We start from the raw sequence: 21,315 nt of genomic DNA on the forward strand, positions 1-21,315 counted from the left end.
ATAAAGCTCTCGGTATCATACCTCAGAATCTCGCTCATCTATGGGATGCACTTGTTTTTAGGAAAATACATCAAAGGCATTCATGGCATATGCAATATTGACACCCCTGTCTCTTTAGGATGAGACTATTCCTCAGGCAGAAGGAATCATTTTAGTGTTGATGTCCCGAACTGTGTGATTTGCTTGTGTGGGGATTAAGTTATATAAGAGACATCTGTGCCAGAAAGATGGTCAGTGTTTGAGAAGATTGTTAAGAATAAAAGACAATGTGAGCTGTGAATCTGGTTACAGTGTAAGTTGCCATTTATGCAAATTCTACCCACTAACATTTTTTCTTCAGTTAGGATACAATAGAAGACTGTATGGTTACTGGAGGCAAAAATACTTTATGCGTATCAAATATATGTCTACTCTCTTCTATAATGGGATAGTGATTAATTTTATTATGTTGTGAACCAAGAGATATATTATTGAATAAAGCAGACTAGTGGCTCTGAAAATAAGACCCTAAACTAATCTATTATTTGTTACACTGTTTATGTAAACTCCTATCATTTACTGTTTTTGATTGAATTAAAGCACTCCATATATAAGGTTGTAGATCTATAACATTTTGAAACCTTTTAAAATCATTGTATTAATTCTTCCTCTGTATCTGTAACAAGAACCTGATTTTTTCTTTTTTTTTTTTTTGCTACCAATCTATAACCTCTACTACATCAGAGTTATAACTTAAAGCAAATAATTTATTCTCTATTTAGTCTCTCTAATAGATTCTATTTTCTGATATATAAAATGGGATAATCAGATATTCTTGGCAGTAATTTTGTCATAGGTTGAAGTGAGATTAATAATGGGAAAAGGTTCTATAAATTAAAAAAATGATACAGTATTACTATTTCCCATCCCTTTTTTTTTTCCCCTCTAAGACTCTTGTTAAGTAAATGAATATACCTCATGGTGAGATACCTAAGGAGGAATGGCCTCACCCATAAATTTATACAGGAAGTTGATGTTACCTTTTAAAATCTAAATAATAAATGTGATAATAAAATGTGAAAATGTGCATGCCAGCCATATCATGCATTTATAGAAATACTTTCAAAAGTAAGTAAAGTATATTATTTATAACAGTAGAAAAATATGTAAACAATCTAAATATCTACTAATATGTGGATAATTAAATAATTTTTGGTGTAATAATGTAGTTGAATGCTATGCAGCTGTTAAAAAGAAATGGATGCTCTGAGTGTGAACCTTGGCTCTGATAGTCACTTAGTTTAGAATATTAAACAAACCATTCCATCTATCTGAGCCTCATATCTCCCATCTGTAAAATATGCATAAAGTTGTTCATCTTACAGTTTTTTATGACAAATTATATTTTTCACTTGAAACACTAAACATAGTGCCTAACATGTAGTGAACTCTCTCTATATATTTTAATTATTATTGTTGTCTCCATCAACAAAATGAACCGATATGGAAATATATTTACAATATAGAGAGTAGAATAAAATGTATTGATAGAGATTTCAAACTAACACTATTTGAATTTAAAAATATGATAAAAAAAATTATATGCTTAGAAAATTATGGAAGAGCAGATACCAAGTTGTAGAATGTGATTAAACCTGGGTTTTGAGATGGGATTTTGCTGGGTTCTTCTCCCAGACCTGCCAAAAATCATTTAATTTTTGTGAGTCTCAATTGAATTGAATTATCTACAGGGCTCTATCCACTTCTGTAAAGATATTTTTCTTAATATGTTGAAAAGCCATGGGGAACACTAAAGGTTTCTACCTGCTAGATTGTCAGTACCTGCTTCTTTTTTTGAGGACCTCTGTTGTCTGAACCCATTGGACGGAAGAATTTTTATTATCCACTTTTCAATTTCCCAGGGTGGGGCAAGGGATAGTATCTTAAAACCTCAATCAGATAGTTGACCAGAAAACTCAGTGGAAGCAATTCACTGTATTTATTTGTTCATTTAGCAGAATTTATTGAATGTTTATTTTGTGCAAAGATTATACCAGGTGCTGTATACAGTACCAATTTAACCTTTAAGGGACCCAAAGTCTGTTGGATGATGAAACGTGTAGAAATAGCTATAATATTAGCTTAGTAATAAACACAAAGTATCAATAAAAATGTGACGTGAATTCAGGGGATAGAGCAATACGACAAGGTGAAGGATCTGGGATGATTTTATAAAAGGAATGTTTTAAAATATTATCCCATTCAGTCCTCATTAAAACTCCTTAGAGTAATACTATTGTCATTCCACTTAGGCTCAGAGAGGCTAAGTGACCAAGGGCACATAGCCAACACATGGCAGTATTAGGACTCAAACCCAGGTCCACTTGATTCCAGCCCATGCTCTTTAAAAACTCTGCCATAAAGGCTACTCAGGCAAGAGCAGGTAAAGGATCAGAAGCAGCATGAATAAGACCATTGGGTAAAGCAGTGTATACCTGAAGGGGATACAAATTTGCTTGACTAGTTGACTCCCCAGGAAGGGCAGATTCAAGAGAGATAAGGGCCACAGGGGCAGAAATTTAATGTCAGGCCCCTCAGTCCCACACTTCAAGTAATATCACAAATAACATCTTTTTGTAGCAAATGTAGAAATTTGGAAAACAGATAAAGGCAAAGAAAAAATGAAAATTTACACGTATTCCCACCACTCAGAGAACACCCTTTTAGTCCACTATGTATGTTTCCAGACCTTGTGCATACATACACACTCAGTGTTTTATATTGATATCATATTTATATTTTAAATAGTACCAAATTTTTTTCCAGTCTCCTTTGCTGGTTTCTCCTTATCTCTGGGAGCTTAATCATTGGCATTCCCTGGGACTCAGTCTTAGAGCTAGTCTCCTTTCTATCTGCACGTCCTAGGTGACTTCCTTTAGTTTCATGGTTTGTAAAAAATGCTTATCTGTATAGTGATGCCTCCCCCATTTATATCTCCTACACAGACCTCTCTGAGAACCTTAGCCTCTTATGACCAGCTGCTTATTAAATGTCTCTTCTTGAATTTCTAACATATATCTTAAAATTGACACATCAAAACTAGTTTCTAGTAAGTCCACCCAAATCTGCTCTTCCATGGCTTCCTCCACCTCAGTTAACATGGTACCATCTTTCATTTGCTCATGCCGAAAACCTGAGTGTCTTCGTTGAACCTTATCCTTCCTTCACATCCCAAGTCCCATCTGACAGCACACTCCTCTGCTCTCCCTTCCACTCGTTCTCTCCACTGAGAGGGCCATGTCTCCCTGATCCAAGCCACTGTCCTCTCTCCAACTGGGATTCTTGCAGTCATTTCCTGACTGCCTCTTCAGTTCTGCCTTTGTGCCCTAATTCTTGTTACAAAACGTTGGTCTTTGTGTGTTTGTCTGCTATTGAAAACTCTTTTGGAAAATCACTCTCACATGATATTAAAGCCCAGCCTATTGAAGTCCAGAAAGAATCCACATGATCATACTGACTCTCGACCTGACTTTCTCTCTCCTTAGTTTTACTGCACTGGAGTCATATTGGTTCCTTGTTGTTCCTCAACATATGAAGCAGAAGTCTGCCCCCAGGGGCTTTGCATTTGATTTTGGCCTTACTTAGAATGTTCTTTTGCTAGATATTTGCACAACTCATTCTCTTCTTTTAGGTTTTTGCCCAGATTTTAACTTTTTATTTTTTAAAGATTTATTTATTTGAAAGAGAGAGAAAGAGCGCATGAGAGGGGGAAGGGTTGGGGGAGAAGGAGTCTCCCCACTGAGCAAGGAGCTGGATTTGGCCCCATGGTCCCAGGGACTCCAGGATCATGACCTGAGCCAAAGGTAGTAGCTTAACCAACTGAGACACCCAGGTGCCCCCAGATTTTACTTTTAATGTGTCTACTTCTTTGGTTACATTATTAAAATTTTCTGACAGCTCTGACTCTATCTTCCTTCTTGCTCTAGTCTTCTTTTTAGCCCTATTACTGTGTACATATAATATTTTACCTCCTTATGTTGTTTATTGTCTGACAGCCCCCCCTTTAGAGTCTAAGCTTTGGAAGGGCATGGATGTCTGTCTGCTTTGTCCATAACTGAAGCCTCAGGACCTAGAAGAGTGCTTGTTACATAGTAGTTACTTGAGAAACACATATTCGACAAATGAGTGATGGTGCTAGAGCTAGTGTATACCCGATTGGTCTATCTGGAATTTATATTCCATTAATTTGTTGTATTTGGGGAGCACATGTGATCTCTTGTTTAACCTTATAATAAGCTAAGTTGTGGCACGATTCTGTCAAGTTTCCAAGTCACAATATATTTCAGAATGTACTTTCCAGGTATGTGAGCTTCATAGCTGATGTCGATAAAGTACAGCCATTGTGTGCATCCACAGCAGTGGTCATTGCTTTTTTTTTTTTTTTAAACAGTCATTTTTTATAATCCAGCAGGCCATAATCTACTGGGGGCTGACAGAGCAATATAAACACTTTTGTACTGGACAGTCATACACATTTCTACATTCTAAGCACTGAATCATCTATTTTCCTGAAATCTTCTTCACCCTCTAGGTTTAAAGGAAACTCCTGTAGGATTCTATATCCCTGGGGTGTTTAAACTATGTTTGGGTGGCCCTTCTCATTTTTTTATGACCTTGGGAAATACCTTTCTTGAAGGAAGGGGCAGTAAGGCAGCAAGGGATAATGAAAAGTGTATGTGATGGAGGGCCTCCTGGGTGGCTCAGTTGTTAAGTGTCTGCCTTTGGCTCAGGTCATGATCCCAGGGTACTGGGTTTGAGCTCTGTATGGGCTCCCTGCTCAATGGGAAGCCTGCTTCTCCTTCTCCCATTCCCTCTGCTTGTGTTCCCACTCTGTGTTTCTGTCTGTCAAATAAATAAAATATTAAAAAAAAGAAAAAAAGAAAAGTGTATGTGATGTAATCACTAGGCATAGACATAAATTCTAGGTCCGCCGCTTTCTAAGGGATCAGCTACTTTATTTATTTATTTATTTAAGTATAATTGACACACAATGTTGCATTAGTTTCAGGCATACAATACAGTGATTAGACACCTTTATATGTTATGAGCGACTGGGCAATTTTACCATTACCATCATTTGTAAAATGGAGATAATAAAATAATACTTACATCTTGGGGTTGCTATAAGGATTATTGCCACACACAGACACATCCACACACAGATAGTCAATGCATATAGAAAATTATATCTTTGGGAGAACAGGATGTATTTTATTATTTGCAACATGAAAGCCCTTTGTGTGTCTGTAAATATAAATTGCCCAGGACATTTCTCTTCTGGCTCCTCTTCCATTGTGTGTTCTTATGTTCTCTCCCTATTTTATGACTTGCCTTTGTTCTGTTAATGGGCTTGTCCACAATCTGGCCTGTATGTGGGACTGACTTCCCAGCCCCACCTTTTCTTTACTTATGCTTGCTGTTCAGGTGATTATATTCACTGCAAAGGTTTTATGTATTGGTGACCCTCAGTTTATATATCTAACTGGAAACACACATCTTGATCCAGCCTTATAGATCCAACCTCCTGTTTGGCACCCGAACCTAGGTGCTTTAAAGTTATTTCATGTGGGGCACCTGGGTGGCTCAGTGGGTTAAGCCTCTGCCTTTGGCTCCGGTCATGATCTCAGGGTCCTAGGATCAAGTCCTGCATCGGGCTCTCTGCTCAGCGGGGAGCCTGCTTCGCCCTCCCCTTCTCTGCCTGCTACGTGCCTGCTTGTGATCCCTCTCTCTCTCTGTCAAATAAATAAATAAAATCTTTAACAATAAAGTAAAATAAGGTTATCTCACATTTAATATGTTCAAGAGAAAGTTATTCAGGTTTTCTCTGCCTCCACCTGCTGCTATACCTGTCTATCCCATATCTTTAAGTGGTAAAATACACTCATTTTTAGACTCTAAACTTAAGAGTAGACCCTAATTTTTCTCTACCTTATAACCCACACCCTGTCACAAGTCCAGTTGATTCTACCTGCAAAATATGTCTGATGATGTCCATTTCTTTCTGTATCTGCTGTCCCCAATAGTAGCCAAGCCACTGTAATTCCCTACTTAGATTATTTGTGTATAATCAGATAATAGATTATTATAGATTATTTGTGTATAATATATAATAGATTATTATAATCTATAATAGATTATATTAGATTATTTGTGTATAATCAGATAATAGATAACAAATAATAGATTATTTGTGTATAATCAGATCGCTACTTAGATTATTTGTGTATAATCTAATCAGATTTTTTCTGCCCATTATCCAGAACAATGAACAGCTAGAACAATCTTTTGTAAGACTGAATTCTGCCAGTCATTTGTTTATAACTCCTCAGTAGTTTTCTGTTGCACTTAACATCCAACTTCCTTTTAAGCATCTACCTGATCCTACGTGGTCTGGCCCTTTCTTATTTTTGCACCTCATCTTGTACCACGATTGCTCCCATTCTTTATGCTCTGGCCATACTTGTTCACATGACTGCCTTCTTTATTTGATTGTTCTTTGCATTTCCCAGGCTCTAGCTAAAGTCATCTTTTAGAGTACTGATCTGTGAGCCCTGTAGGAAGCAAATATCACCTATTCTCTCTTGAATACTTAATTTCCACGACAGAGTCATAGCATAGACATGCCATAAATATTTGTTAAATGAGTTAATGAACAAGTGCCTGGCATATGATGGGTGTTCAATGAAAGATAATTATGGCACTGATCAGTGTGCATCATTGCACTTCTTTGTCTTCTTTGTTACATTAGTCTCTCCCACTCAATAGTTAGTAGATATTTTTTGAATGAGTAAAAAAATTAATTTAGCTTATAAGTGAAAGACAATATTTTAGTGTTGTGTGTGTGTGTGTATTGAGTATTTCTCAATATATACAGAGCTTGCCTAAAATAATTCTAATACAAAATTCACAAGAATGTTTTAGTTTCACCATTTTGATAGGCCACTTTTAGTCTCACTTATCACTTTGATGGTCTTATGTAATAAAAATGAGTCCTGTTTTGTTATTGCATTTTCTCACTAATGTTCTGGATTTAATAAGACACTGTGATTTCTTTATATATGGATATGCTCATATGCTTATGAGAGATGAGATATGGTTATGAGATATGCTCATAAGCAGTAGAAGTCACATGTTCATGAGAACAAGCATTGGTCTCTAGGTCTTCGGTCTAAGCAAATGAAGGGAAAGCTTGAGAATATTCAAATAATTTCTCATATGAGAAAACTATTATCAGCCTTTGCTCCCTTCTCCTTCTCTACAATGCCAACTTCCATACCAAAACTGATTTTTGCCCTAAATATTGTTAAACATCTAGTTATCCTGGAACATCTGGTTATTTTATAAGGTTTTTTGTTTTAATGTTTGGCCCTATGCAAGGCAGCCTTTCTCTGTTGCCATAGGAGACAGTAGAAGGCAGTGGTAGAAATTTTGGGATGCGTGGAATGACGAGAACTGTGATTCAGGTCATCTTCACTTGGTGCCGGGACTAGAATTTTTGCAGACCTGATGGGTTTTGAAAACCATTAGTATTCTTGGGGAAGCATCATGCTTGTGTAAGTTCCTGAAGAAGCATCACCTGTCTTTGAAAGGTGTTGTTTAGGAAGTTAGTCACTTGAAAACAACTTGAGATCCTTTGCTGGCAGAGAGGATAACGTAACAAATAAGTCTCTTATACAATACTTTCAATAACCCAAATCACTAATTTGTCAGTTCCCTTTTACAAACTCTGCTAGAATTGGCTGTAGGCAATTAGGGACACATTTCCTTCTTCCCGGGAGTTTAAACTGAAATAGATGACTACATTCAAAGCAGTGCTAAGTTTCTACTCAGAAGGATAGTTCTAAATATGCATCCTTCTAGCCCTTGGAGTCTTTGTGATATGGAATTTTTTTTTTTTTCTGGATCGGAGATAGAGGACTGATTACTGTGAATTTTATTACAAGACTTTGTAATTACTCTGAAGACTCTGGAGGACTGAGCGGGTTGCCAGAGAATTTTCTGTCTTCACCACCTAGCTACAGAATGCCCTTAGAAATGTAATAACAGAAAAGGTTATGTCCTGGATATATATATATATAGTCCTATTCAATATACAAAACAACTGCATAGTTGATATCTTATGTTGTTTCCCATAACAGTAGCCTAGTACATATGATGGGACTTTTCAGATGAGGAAATTCTGGTACTAAGAGGTTGAACAATTTATTAATAATTCTCAATAGCAGAACTGCAACTTGAACTGAATATTATTTTTGCCCCAAACCAGTGCCCACTTCCCTTTGTCTTTCTACCTAGTTTGGGAACATTTCACTCTGCAATACCCCAAACCTCTTCTTCTTCTTCTTTTTTTCCTATAGTTCATTTAACTTGGAAATACCTACTGACTTTGTTCTATATTATATGGAAACTAGACACAATACTTACATATTGGGAAGATTATTCAGCTTGCCTTAACTTGCATTTGAAGAGGGGTTATGTAGCTTTTGTTAGAAAGTCACTTTAGTTTTGTGATTACATAATTAATATATCCTAATACTGAAAATTTGGAAAGAAAAAGTATTTCTAAAACAAAAACTGTCATCACCCAGAGATAACTAATGCTTGTTATTTTGGTTTGCATGCTTCCTAAAGTTTTCTATTCATGACATTGTTTTGTTTTTAGGATGCTCTCTCTCATCTTCACATAAGAATATCATTTGGCCTGCCACACATAGATTTGCTTTTGTGTACTCCAGATGAACAAATGAAAAAAGGTATTAATGCACATAAAGTAGGATCAAGAAGCTCTATTGGATTGCTTCATCAAATTACACAATTACAAAAGAGAGTCTTAAAGATTTTTAGGTTGTTTTTTTTCAAAAAGATTATATTCCTAATCTACATCATCAAAGTCTACTAGTATAGACCATTAGAGCTTCCCAAAGTAGTTGTACTTACGTTGTTAAAAATACCCATGCTATTTTTTTTCCAGGTTTTGAAGATCATGATCACATGGATGCATCTAATTAAATGGTACGTGGGGACATGGTGGTCCTTTAGAGAGCACATCTAAATTACTGGCTAATTCATTGGTTTGCCACCCAACATAGGACGTTGTTTGATTCTATCTATCAGAACTCTCCTAAATTTTCCCCACCATGCTATCTTTATTAGCCTGAACTCCTTTCCTAAAATGGTCCTTCTGTTGATCCTGTCAGTTCTGCTTTTGAAAGAAGATGTCCGTGGGAGTGCACAGTCCAGTGAGAGGAGGGTGGTGGCTCACATGCCGGGTGACATCATTATTGGAGCTCTCTTTTCTGTCCACCACCAGCCCACAGTGGACAAAGTTCATGAGAGGAAGTGTGGGGCAGTTCGTGAACAGTATGGCATTCAGAGAGTGGAGGCCATGCTGCATACTCTGGAAAGGATCAACTCAGACCCCACGCTCTTGCCCAACATCACCCTGGGCTGTGAGATAAGGGATTCCTGCTGGCATTCGGCTGTGGCCCTAGAGCAGAGCATTGAGTTCATAAGGGACTCCCTCATTTCTTCAGAAGAAGAAGAAGGTTTGGTGCGCTGCGTGGATGGGTCTTCCTCTTCCTTCCGCTCCAAGAAGCCCATCGTAGGGGTCATTGGGCCTGGCTCCAGTTCTGTGGCCATTCAGGTCCAGAACTTGCTCCAGCTTTTCAACATACCTCAGATTGCTTACTCAGCAACAAGCATGGATCTGAGTGACAAGACTCTGTTCAAGTACTTCATGAGGGTTGTGCCCTCAGATGCTCAGCAAGCACGGGCCATGGTGGACATAGTGAAGAGGTACAACTGGACCTATGTGTCAGCTGTGCACACAGAAGGTAAGCATCCTTTATATCCCTTGATGTATGTCTTTTTATGCACTCAGCTGATTCCCTGTTATAATTTCAGATATTGGAAGGCTAAAATATTCTTGGTTATTGGGATCTTTTGAGTTGCCTGGTTATCCCAGTAATAAAAGAAGAGGTCAAGCGGCAGATGTCTATGGAGGTTTGGATTTAGGATAATGTGAATATTGATGTGGCCATCATTTGGTGAAATGAATTTTTTTGTGTGTTCTATTACCATATTATATTACCTGTATTTCTGCTATGAAGATTCTAGAGATTTTTAAGTTTTCTGAAATCTAATTAGCATTTCATAATTTTCACACTTAAAGTTGTTCCAACTGTTTTTGATAAAGAGAGGTACACATAAATGCAGGTAGGGACTGGAGGCAGTCTGTTCTGGCCAGGTCTACTGTAATAGAAAATTACCAAACAGTTTAGTCTTTCAACTATTTCTTTTTCAAAAGAGAGTATAGTTAAATCTGGAAGAGAGATATGTATGAATTAATATAACCCTTGTCTAGAAGATACTTAGTGTAAGTTTTTAACAATTCAAAATTAGTTTTCCTTTGAAATTTATTGTTTCTTTATGCTCAAAGCAAAAAAGGAGCAAAATGTGACCAAGGCTTTATAACAATAACAATGTTAGTCTTTCTTATTTGTTATAGTGCTTCAAAAATGTTTTCATATACATAACTTATTAGTTCATGACCAAGGCTGTTTGGGATAGGTTTGGTTTGACTACAGAGGTTAAGTGACCCAAATGTGAGACTCACTAATTACACAACACTCTTTCTAGCACAACATACTGCCTATACTAAGGCCAGAAGGTACAAAATACTTTTAGAGTTCATGGAAGCATGGTGAGGATTAGTTAAGATGAAAAAATGTTGCAATGACATTATCAATATGGTCCAAAAAATCCAGTCCTGTAAAATGTGGGGTTGAGTTATTGAGCAATTTATGAAATGATCAGAATGAACCTACTTTGGAGGTTGGTAACCAATCACCAGTCAGTTGTAGCCAACTCTTCATTATGAAATAGTGTAATGTAGATTTTACTGTACCCACTCATTAACAATGTTCAAAGCTGTACAAACATAAAATGGTCTCCCATACTAGACTGAGATTTTTATGCCTATGGAAATTCTTGTGTATAAGTTTGTAGTTTACTTATTGAGATATTGGTATGTGGAGATTTTGAGTGATGGATAGATGATTGAGGAGACTTTGGATTTTTTTCTAATGCTGAGATTTTCATTGTAAAACCAGTATTTCACTTTAGTCTCACAGCAATCCAGTGATACAGGCAATCCAGATATTTTATTCCCATTTTAAAATATAAATGCTTTTAGCATTTAAATGGTCCATCTAATATATACTTAATAGTAATTTTAAGAGTAGGACTCCTCCTTACTGACTTCTAGCTTAGGGCCTATTTTAATTGAACATAATCCAATGTAATCACACCTGAGGATATATTTACACAATGCATATTTATTAAGCACAGATACATGTAAGGACTTCTGATAGTCCTGTAAGGGGACAGCCCTCTGTTTTATATATTAATACCTTCAATGGGTAGGCAGTCTGTCCAAGGACAGGAGATATGCATTAAAGCTTATATAACCATAATTCATGATGACAAGAAGTTACCAATATGTCTTTAAAGTAAACTGACATGGAAAATATCAAGTCCTGTTCTATGGGGATGGGCCCCATGGTGGAGATCATCAAGAAGGAAATGGAATTTGAGTCAGATTTTGATAGGAAGAATACTGACAAAAGGTGAAAATTAAGAAGAGATGGATTTCCAGAAAAGGGCATGAGGAAATATGAGTTGGGAAAGTAAAAAAAATGTTTAAAAAATGCCAAGGATAAAGTTATGTTTTGGTTCAAATTATAAATTTCATTAGGGACTTCCCTCTAGCTTTTGAAGAGTAAGTCTCGGTCTCTATGTAGGACAGGCCAATTCAAGATTGTGCTCTAAGTGAAACTCATAATCATGACCATTGGCTGTTTCTAATTTAAAATTTTTTAACCTAAATGTATGCCAATAGTGATCTAATAAAATAAATTGATTTGTTCATGTAAGTATTATTGCATAGCTATTGAAATGAATGAAGCATTCTGTAGGTAATGAAATCTAATAATGAACTCCAAGATCATTTTTTAAGTGAAAAAAAGCAAGGTGTAGTTTTGTGTAATGGCATGTTATTTGTGCAAAATGGAGTTTATGTAAACCATTTGATTCAAGGAATTGCTCTCAGAGAAGAACAAAACAGGTAGTAGTTGCTTCTTCTGAGGAGGAAATAAAAGAGTTAGGGGATCAGGTAGAATGGGAGAGACTTACTTTTCTTGCATAACTTTTACATGCCAACATTTGAAGTTATAAACATAAGCCACCTATTGAAACATAAACATTAAGAGGGAACATTCTATATGTAGGTAAAAAAAAAAATAAGCCAATAAAAATTTCATTGCCAAATCCTGGCAGATTTAGTTTTTTTGCCAAAAATAGGTCAATAGAAGTTGTATTGCTAAATACTGGCAAAATATTTGGAAACCAACAGGATTTAGGAGAGAACACGCTTCAAGTATGGACAAAGACCGGAAGAAATACTCTTTGGCTTATTTCTTTATGTGGTTTAGTCAGAAAGTATTTCTATTGCTTTGATCCCAAGCAATTATGTGGATAATGAGGTTATATGGTGTTGCAGCTCACAATTTATCTGCATAGGAGTGGGGTGGTAGGAAGTGTCACACGGTGAAATCACATCTGGGGTCAGAAAAGTGTTGGAGTATAAGGGCATACAGCTCTGTTGGGTGCTATGGAAGCTCCCCAGGATGATACCTGGTTTTCTGTGGCCTGGCCCCTCAGAAAGCCTGGAGATATTTTCCATGAAATGGTAATACCGGTTCTTCCTTCAGCCTCTTTCTTGGCTGAAGTGGGATAATGCCCTCTAGCCCTGGGTCTCTCAGTCCCAGTATCTCACACTATTCCCACTATTGCCCAGTTGATATTCTTCTTTTTTTAAAGAGCATTGAAGTTTCTAAATGCTTTCCCAAGATGCATTGAGGTCTATGAAAAGATGTTGTCCCATTAAAAAGTCCTTTACCCTCCCCCACCCTGCAAGTTGGTCATTTACGTCAAACTTAAACATGGTAGTACAGTCCCCTTGGCAGGGTTCACAAGGTGTTCCTTCGAGAAAGTGTTGCTGTCACAGAATCCTAGAGGAGAGCACGACGAGATCAGGGGTTTAGCTTCAGTACTAATCTCTTACACTTGCCATTTCCTTGATATGTGTTTTTTCTAGGCTACAGGATTAGTATTTACAGTGGCTTGTTGAACCATACAGAAATTGTGCCTAGGCCTTCTAGGAAAACAAGTTGATAGTATGAAAGTGAAAAAAGAAAAAAAAAAAAAGCTTAAGTGGGTAGGAGAAGAATAAATGAAAGAATTTTTTCTTTTTAAAATTCAGACCTCACTAGTTCTTCAGCTGTGTAGGGAAGGAACAGAAATCATTCAGAAGAAAAAACGTTAGTCCTTTAGAGGCATCAATCCAGCCAATGCTCTCTCTGCTCTCAGGGGTCTTTTGCCTCAGCACTTTTGCAGACCTTGGTATGTGGGTCCATTTGATGTCACAGGATCAGTGGTGCTTGCCTGTTTGGAGGTGTGGCAGACCTGCTGCTTTGATGACTTCCTTTGTTTTGTGACTTAGTAGTTTCCTCTGACTCCCAAGGAGCACCAGCCTTATGACTGTTTTGGTTAATAAGATGTGGTGGAAGTGAGGACTTCTCTTCTTGTCTGCCTGTCCTGGAACACTGTCCTCACCATGTGAAGGATGAGAGCACCCAGAGTTTCCAGATGAGGCCGTCTTAGACCACTTGACCTCAACTATGAGAGAGCACCCAATGAAGATCCAACACAGTTGCCTTCCTGACCCCACATTACTTGCAATCACATGTAGAGCCTAGCTGAAGCCATAAATATTACTCAGCTAACCATAATGAATACCTTCAAGACTGAGTCCTGTATAAGCATATATAAACAGTGATGTGTTCCCATGACTTTTACTGCCCCGTCTCCCAACTAGATACTACTATAACACTAACAGTTCAGAATCAAAACAAAATACATGTATTAAAATGAATTACTCTCTTTGTATTTAAATGTGAAATGAAGTATGTTATTTTATAACTGTGAAATAAATGCTGTTAGCAAGAAGGAATATTTAAAGTCTTTCATCCATACTCCCATTACTAAAGATTCAATAATTCCCTTAAAGTATTGATGTTTAAGTAATCACACACTTGCATACATTCCATTATTACATGATTCTCTTTGATTTAGCTCTATTTCATTGAGAAAAGTAGTTACAGACTAGATTTTATGTATAAAGTCATGTATATTGTACTTTATGTGTGACTTACAGGATTTTTATATTTTACAATTTTTGCTGATTTTGTGCTTATTGGAGTACCTAGCACATAGTAGGTGTTCAAAGACCATTTGCTGAATGGATGGATTTGTGTTAGAATAATACTTAACTCACTAATTATGAACATATAGCATGTAGATAAATAGCGGCACTTGCAACTTTTCAGGTTTGCTTCTTTATAAAAATGAGTTGCCAAGATGCCTCCCTTGATTAATTGTAAAATGTTACCCATATGCTACTACTTTTTTGTTTGCATTCATTTTTGAATTTATTATTTCCATTTCATGATATAGGAATGTTAATTTTTTCTAGACAAAAAGCATGTCAGTGATGCTCTTGGGGAAGAATGTACCAATAAGTTGTACTGGTAAAATGACATCATTAAGAACATTGTCTTCAGGCTAACCTGCATATTGCAATGTTGTACCACTTTCAAGTTGTAATATGGTTTTCCATCAATTTATTTTTTTAACAGGTGATAACAGTCAAGCCCTGCTTGAAAGATCTTCAATGTGATTCATAGTCTATATGCTTAGCCTAACTTCTGAAAAATGGGACCTTATTCCTGTCACTTTTTTTCTATTAATTGGGATTATATCAGACAATAATTTAGTATGGAAAGATGAGAAATATCACTGTGGGCCTTAGTAGTACTTTTTAAAGGGGTTTCATTTTGTTTCTCTAGGGATTGAATAGTGTTGAGAGTTGAAATGGATTTTGAGATTATCATGATAATAATTCAGATACAAACTATTATTAAATCTTGTAGAATGTTAATACTGGAAGTGTCTTAAGTGAGCACATAGTTAAACACCTCTGTTACAGTTGGGGAAACAGAGACAGTAAAAACAAGTAATTTGGCCTTTCTTATACATAGTTACTTACAGGGTTAGGTTTTGGAACTCAGTATTCCTGTCCAGAATTCCATTTATACATCATTGTTAGGGATAATTACTCAAATTCTTCTTCTTCTCCACCCTCCCCCTACCCCCCCTTTTTTGTTATTGTGTTACTTCTCCATTTCATTGCTTTATTCCTTTTCCTTCATCTCAATTATGACAATATGCTGAAAGATTTTTTTTATGTTATGTTATTCACCATATAGTACAGTATGCTGAAAGTTTTAGTATCTATCTGAAGTAGTAACAGGGACTACAAATGAATTCATTAATGTGGAAGTTAGCTTTGAGAAATAATGTGACCCCTTTGCTCTTGAGCTATGAATTAGATGAATTGCTTCTTTACCTGAGTCATATTGCAGGTTTGTAGGAACTTTGAAAGATTTTTCTTTGCTTCACAAAAATTCTGAAAACATGAGACCTCCAGAAATCTTTGTGATTATGGAATGATTGGGTAATTATATTGGTTACCCTGATATAACAACACATAAAAAACAGAAGACACAGAGACTTTTAGGTCTGTAATATTCTCCATTAAATTGATTTGATTGTAGAACTATAATCTGGGAAATAGAGTGACAACTTTAATAGTAAACAAATAATTTTTCATTTCATATATCACTGTCAGAAACTTCGTTGTTAGTAATGAAAGAAATACAGGTAGCTCTGGAAAATTTGTTCTGGGGATGCTGCTTTCACCTTCCCTTTCAGATAGATAGCATATGGTCTATTAGAACATAGATAGCATATGGTCTATCGGACTATTATTGGCTGGCCTCTGAGGAAGTTATTATTGCCTTGATCAGGGAAAACATAGGCTCCTTTGACATATCTAACTGCGGCTTGGACAAGATCTTCCCTGTTTATAGATTTGATCTGAAAGGGTGGACTTTAGACCAGGTTTGACTCTAACTCACCTCTAAAGGTTCCTGATGGACACAGCATCCTTATTTCCACTTTCTCATTCACTATTACTGTCTATTCACTGCTGAAAATACCAGATATCCACCCCCTACCCCGAAATACTCCGTGTCCAGGATGACTAAATTAGAAGAACCCTTGTTTTCAGAGGGTATTTTTGCACTGATGCTTACACACACACACAGATACATAGCTGGGAAGGGGGATGTACAGTTTCAACGAATCAGATGTTTCCTTTAAGGAAGATGAGCTCTTAGTGTGTATGCCTGTTTGAAATATTTAGCGTTTATCCATTTTATGGATGTGAGCAGCCCACGTTGTGTGTTCTTGCTTTGTCTCCTTTATTCCAGATCCCAAAGAGATCATGTTATTTTCTGAGCTTTAGAGTTTGAGTATTCAGAGAGTTCATTCATTCTATTTGTTAAAGAGATGATCTTGTGACTCCCTTCCTCAGTCATTAGAACCTTAATAGCTTCTACGTTTATAAAGTTTAGTTTGAGTAATAAAAGTTGCTGTTGATTGAAGATTAGTGTGGAATGGGAGGGCATGGTATGAGGTGTTCACATTCCAATTAAAACCATTTCTGCACAGCGAACCTTGCCCAATATACATGAAGTGAGTACTTATGAAAAAGCAAGGATGGATATCCACAAAAGTCTAAACTGAAGATCCTTTCCTTTTCTCCCTTTTCTCTCTTTTTCTTTCTGTCTCTCTTATTTACCATATTTTCCTCATCCCTTCTTTAGATGCTGGCAGTTTTTATATGTTTTTATAGGTTGTTCAATAAGTCTAGTCAAGGGTAATGGCCTCATTATTCCATTAATTTGGAAATGAATATGTGAAAATTGGATATTGCATTAATGATATTTTGGAGGTTGAAAAAATAAAATTAAAAGAAATATCACTGGCATCAGAGGTAAGTGTGTTTACTGTGACGCTGAGAAAATGACTTCAGCTTTTTCCTTCATTTGTTGTATAAAGAGGTGCTTGAAAGGACGTTCTTGTAGGTGCTTTCCAAGACTGACTTTCTGTGACTTGCTTTTATGCTTCCATAAACCACACCTGGAATGGATTTTTTTATAAATGTTGGGCATCACATTTAAAATAAATACAACCAAGTATGATCTCTTCAAAATAGAGTAGTCAGAAATGGTTATGAGACTTGAAACTGTGTCCTCAGAGAATGAATTTGGCACACAAAAGATAAGACATAGCAGGGACCTGACTGCTACCTGTAGTTGTTTGGAAAATTCAGGTGGAAAGAAGCCGTAGTCATGCTACATGACCAGGAGCATTACAAAAAGAGCTAATTACTGAAATATGAGAGTAACAAATTATGGTTCAATTTTAAAAAGCTTATTTTATTCACTCATATAACTGTTAACTGAAGGAATTGCCTCTCTCAGAAAGGGGTGAGTCAGTTTTCTATAGGTCCTGTGCACAGCCTAGAACAGATAATCACTTGGAGGGGCTATGGAAAAATGAACTTAAGCCTCATTTGGGGGAAGGAGGGAGTTGGAGTCTTTGTTCCTTTTGATAACTAATATTGATGGCAATTAAATGTCATGTAATTGAGATTCTATTATTCTGTGAATTAAAACATGATTGCATATGCTGTGATATTTCATTAATTTGTTACTTGATTCATTTGTTCCATAATACGTTCCGATAAAGTAATTGTTTCATAGGTTAGAGAATAAGTATGGAAAGAGGAAGTAATTTCCCCAGTAATGCCACATCCAGTTAGTGGCAGAGTGAGGATTTGGACCCAAGGGCAATTCTTTTAAAATCAACCCAAATTTTCTCCTTTTATATTAGGGTAGTGGTGGCTTCAAGCAAGAGTGGAGTGCAACTTTATTGACTCCTTTTCTCTCCCTAGGAAATAAGAAAACCACTTGTTTTCCCACTGAGAAAAATCTTTGAGCATGTTTCTTGTATCTTTTTATTCAGCTTTGAAAGCAACACCTTTGTTCCCATGGAAGGAATTAATTATAGTAAAGAGAAGATAAATTAAGGAGGTTGCTTGTGGCAACAAGTTGACCTCACAGAAGAACTTTGTTTGAGTCTAATGATAAGTACAGACTGTATCTGGTTGTTTTTATTCACATCTTCATTGCAGACGCCACACTTCATCCTTCAGATGCCAGTTATAGGAGGAAGCAGGATGGTACACATTTTTTAGGAACAGGAGAACATATTGTTAGTGATGTAGCCTTATGTATGAAAGACTTCTTTGGAATTCATCAGGATGAGGAGTTATGAAATCCTCATTTTGGCACATTTGCATGTACTCCAGAAAGACTTCTCAACTTAACCAAATGTTGAGTTGAGGAGATTTTTTTGGCAAGAGGTGTGATAGTCAGCTATGTTCATTTGAGGGGACTTCGAAATGAGTGATTATGCCCCAATGATGCATTTTATGTATCTGCTTTCATATACACATGAAGGCTTTTAAGAGAAAGAGATTGCCTAGTTTTTGTTTTTGTTTTTGTTTTTTTTAAGAAGTGCATCAAAACTCACATGTCATTTGTAAAACCTGTTCATTGGGTTGAGACCAGCAGTTAATATAGAGGTGAATAAAAAAGGATAGAGTAGAATGTAAACATCAGAGTATTACATGATAGTAAGAGTAGGTATTGTTTTGTACATTTTTATTTTAGTTGCACATAACCATATGTGTCCTGTGGGTTACCACTTAAAAAATTTATTTCTTACTATGTCCTATAGCTAAAAAAAAAAAAACACAAAACCCTGAAAGCTACTTACTCTACTCTTCTTTTTAACATTGTTAATACATTTTTTTCTTTTCTTTTCTTTTTTTTTTTTTTTTTTTTTTGCTAGGGAATGGCAATATACATATTCATTCTTCTGTGACCATGTCATGTGGTTTGTCTCTCCTGGATGGGTGGATTCTAAGACTTCTTATTAAGAATAATCAAGAATTCTAAGACACTCATGGTAGGAAATAGTGAAGACTTTGAGAAAATAGAACTAATTAATATGTTGTTGATAAGTGACATAAGCATCAACATAGGACAATGGCAAGGACACAAAACCAGGAAATCAGAGGCAAGTTTCTGGTCCAAGCTTTTAATCAGACACCAAGACAAGCCTGGGAACACTATGTATTTATTTTTTTTATATCCCAATAAGTATATTAAAAATAAATACAAATGATATTAATTATAATTTTGGCACTAAAAGTGTACATATATCAAATTAATAGATACACACACACACACAACACACACACACAACACACACACACACACACACACTATAATGTGATAATATTCCCAAGATAGTTGCTTATTACATAAAACAGATTGTGATAAACCACATATAATGGGGTATATAATAAGGCACAAGTTTAAACATATAAAGTGATAGTATTCTTTCAGTTTACTCTAAGTTTTCTCACGATTACATGTACAATCTCATTTGATATGTAGTTAAGTCTAAATCTGAGGTCTTCTAAGAAGGTGGCAATCAAGCCAAACACTATTAATAAGATAAGAGACAGCTTTTTAAGAAGTAAAAGTAGTTCCATGAAGTGAGTACACTTCATTGGGGTCATGACCTTAAATTTACAAAGTTTGCTGCAAAGACATCTTGGTTTCCTGTTTCTTGTTACTTTTCAACCATTCTATTTAAGTAGTGGGAACATAGACAAGTTTGAGTATAAATCCTGATTAATATTCTTGCTAGTAGAGGGATTTCAGACTAAGTCACTTAAGTTAGTTTTCTCATTATTAAATTGAGATAATAATACCTACCCCACAGACTATTGTGAAAAATAGATATAAAGATTTTAGTGTCAACCTTGGCACATAGTAAGTGCTCAATAAGTGTCTTCTAAATTAGTTTGCCAGTCAGTTGCTTAAGAGAAGACTTGATTTAGACTCAGGTCCTGATCTCAGGGTCCCTGCTCAGCCCTGAGCCTGTTTAAGACATTGTGTTTCTCTGCCCCTCCCCCCACTTGTGTGTACTCACATCCTCTCTCTCTCTCACACACACACACACACACACACTCTATAAAATAAATGAAATATTGAAAAAAATAAATTAGTTCACCAAGAATTTGCCTTGCCTTATTTGGGTGTGAAGAGAAAACCTATAACTAAATGTTTCACTTTGGCTTTGCTTAGCTAAAACTGACTAATGAGTGAGATGGAGAGTTAGGAAAGTGACCAGTAAATGCAGTGAGTATTAGAGTTTTACCAATTTTCATTTTGGAAGTCAGGTTTGCCATCACATAATACAATATAGAGTGTTCAGTACTTTGGTACAATTATAACTAGATCCCACAAACTCTTCCTTCAGTTGCTGAGAAGCATTATGGTGACAGCAAAATGAGCAGTCTGGAAAATCCCAGAGCTAGATGGTTCACATGGTTGTCTCCACTGTGTGTGTGTGTGTGTAGGGGGTGGAGGTATGGGAACAGAGAAGTTGAAAATGGAAAGTTAACACTGTATTTTAAGTATTTCTGAATTATGCTTTTATAACAAGCATGAACATCTTTTGTAGTAAAAAAGACCCTACAATGGATACAAAATTTCTTTGTAAATTTGCCCCTTAACTAGTCTGGGACAGCAGCTTTGCCAATAAGAGCTAATTTGTTAACACGTTGAGACACTCCAGAGACCTGAGTATAAAACTAAGAGGAGATAATATGGACCTTAGGATATAAAACATAGTAATAGCCATATTAGATGGAAAACTAAACTGATGCTCTCTTACAGATCATTACAGCTCAAATAATAACAGTGACAGTAATAGTAACTATTATTTGTCAGGCACGTCCTGTTTTCAGAAATTATCAGTTTTTATTAAAATCTATGAATTAATACCAGACATAAATTTTGGTGCTATTACTGGCATATTATTATTATTGTTATTATTACTGTTATTATTATTACTATTATTACTGTTATCTGAATGTTAGTCCTACCCATAGTTGCAATAAAAATAGAATAGAGTATAAAAAGGATATGTGTTTGTTCCTTAACTTAAGCTGTCTAAAACCAGAAATATTGTATCTGTCAGTTTCTTCTTTGATATTTCTTTGGTTATGTAACTTATTTTCAAAAGTCATATATCTACCTTTCACCAGATTAAGGTTGGTATTTCAAGCCTTGACTCTCCCTAATAAGCATAAAGAGTCATTATTTTTTC

The 21,315-nt window shown here is 36.0% G+C and overlaps 1 protein-coding gene across 2 annotated transcripts in view; it reads left to right on the forward strand.

The window, feature by feature from the left end:
* The window catches only part of GRM5 (glutamate metabotropic receptor 5), a 558,863-nt gene that overhangs the window by 42,537 nt on the left and 495,011 nt on the right, over positions 1-21,315 (forward strand). The window contains exons 4-5 of one of the 2 annotated variants that reach the window (XM_082749014.1): positions 8,702-8,792; positions 9,011-9,872. In XM_082749014.1, the coding sequence (XP_082605140.1) occupies positions 9,212-9,872 (661 nt within the window). In that variant the 5' untranslated portion in view covers positions 8,702-8,792; positions 9,011-9,211. The remainder of the gene's footprint in view (positions 1-8,701; positions 8,793-9,010; positions 9,873-21,315) is intronic. The other variant, XM_082749013.1, reaches the window with a different exon arrangement.

The sequence above is a fragment of the Mustela nivalis genome, assembly GCF_964662115.1.
Source record: "Mustela nivalis genome assembly, chromosome: 9".
NCBI lineage: Eukaryota > Metazoa > Chordata > Mammalia > Carnivora > Mustelidae > Mustela > Mustela nivalis.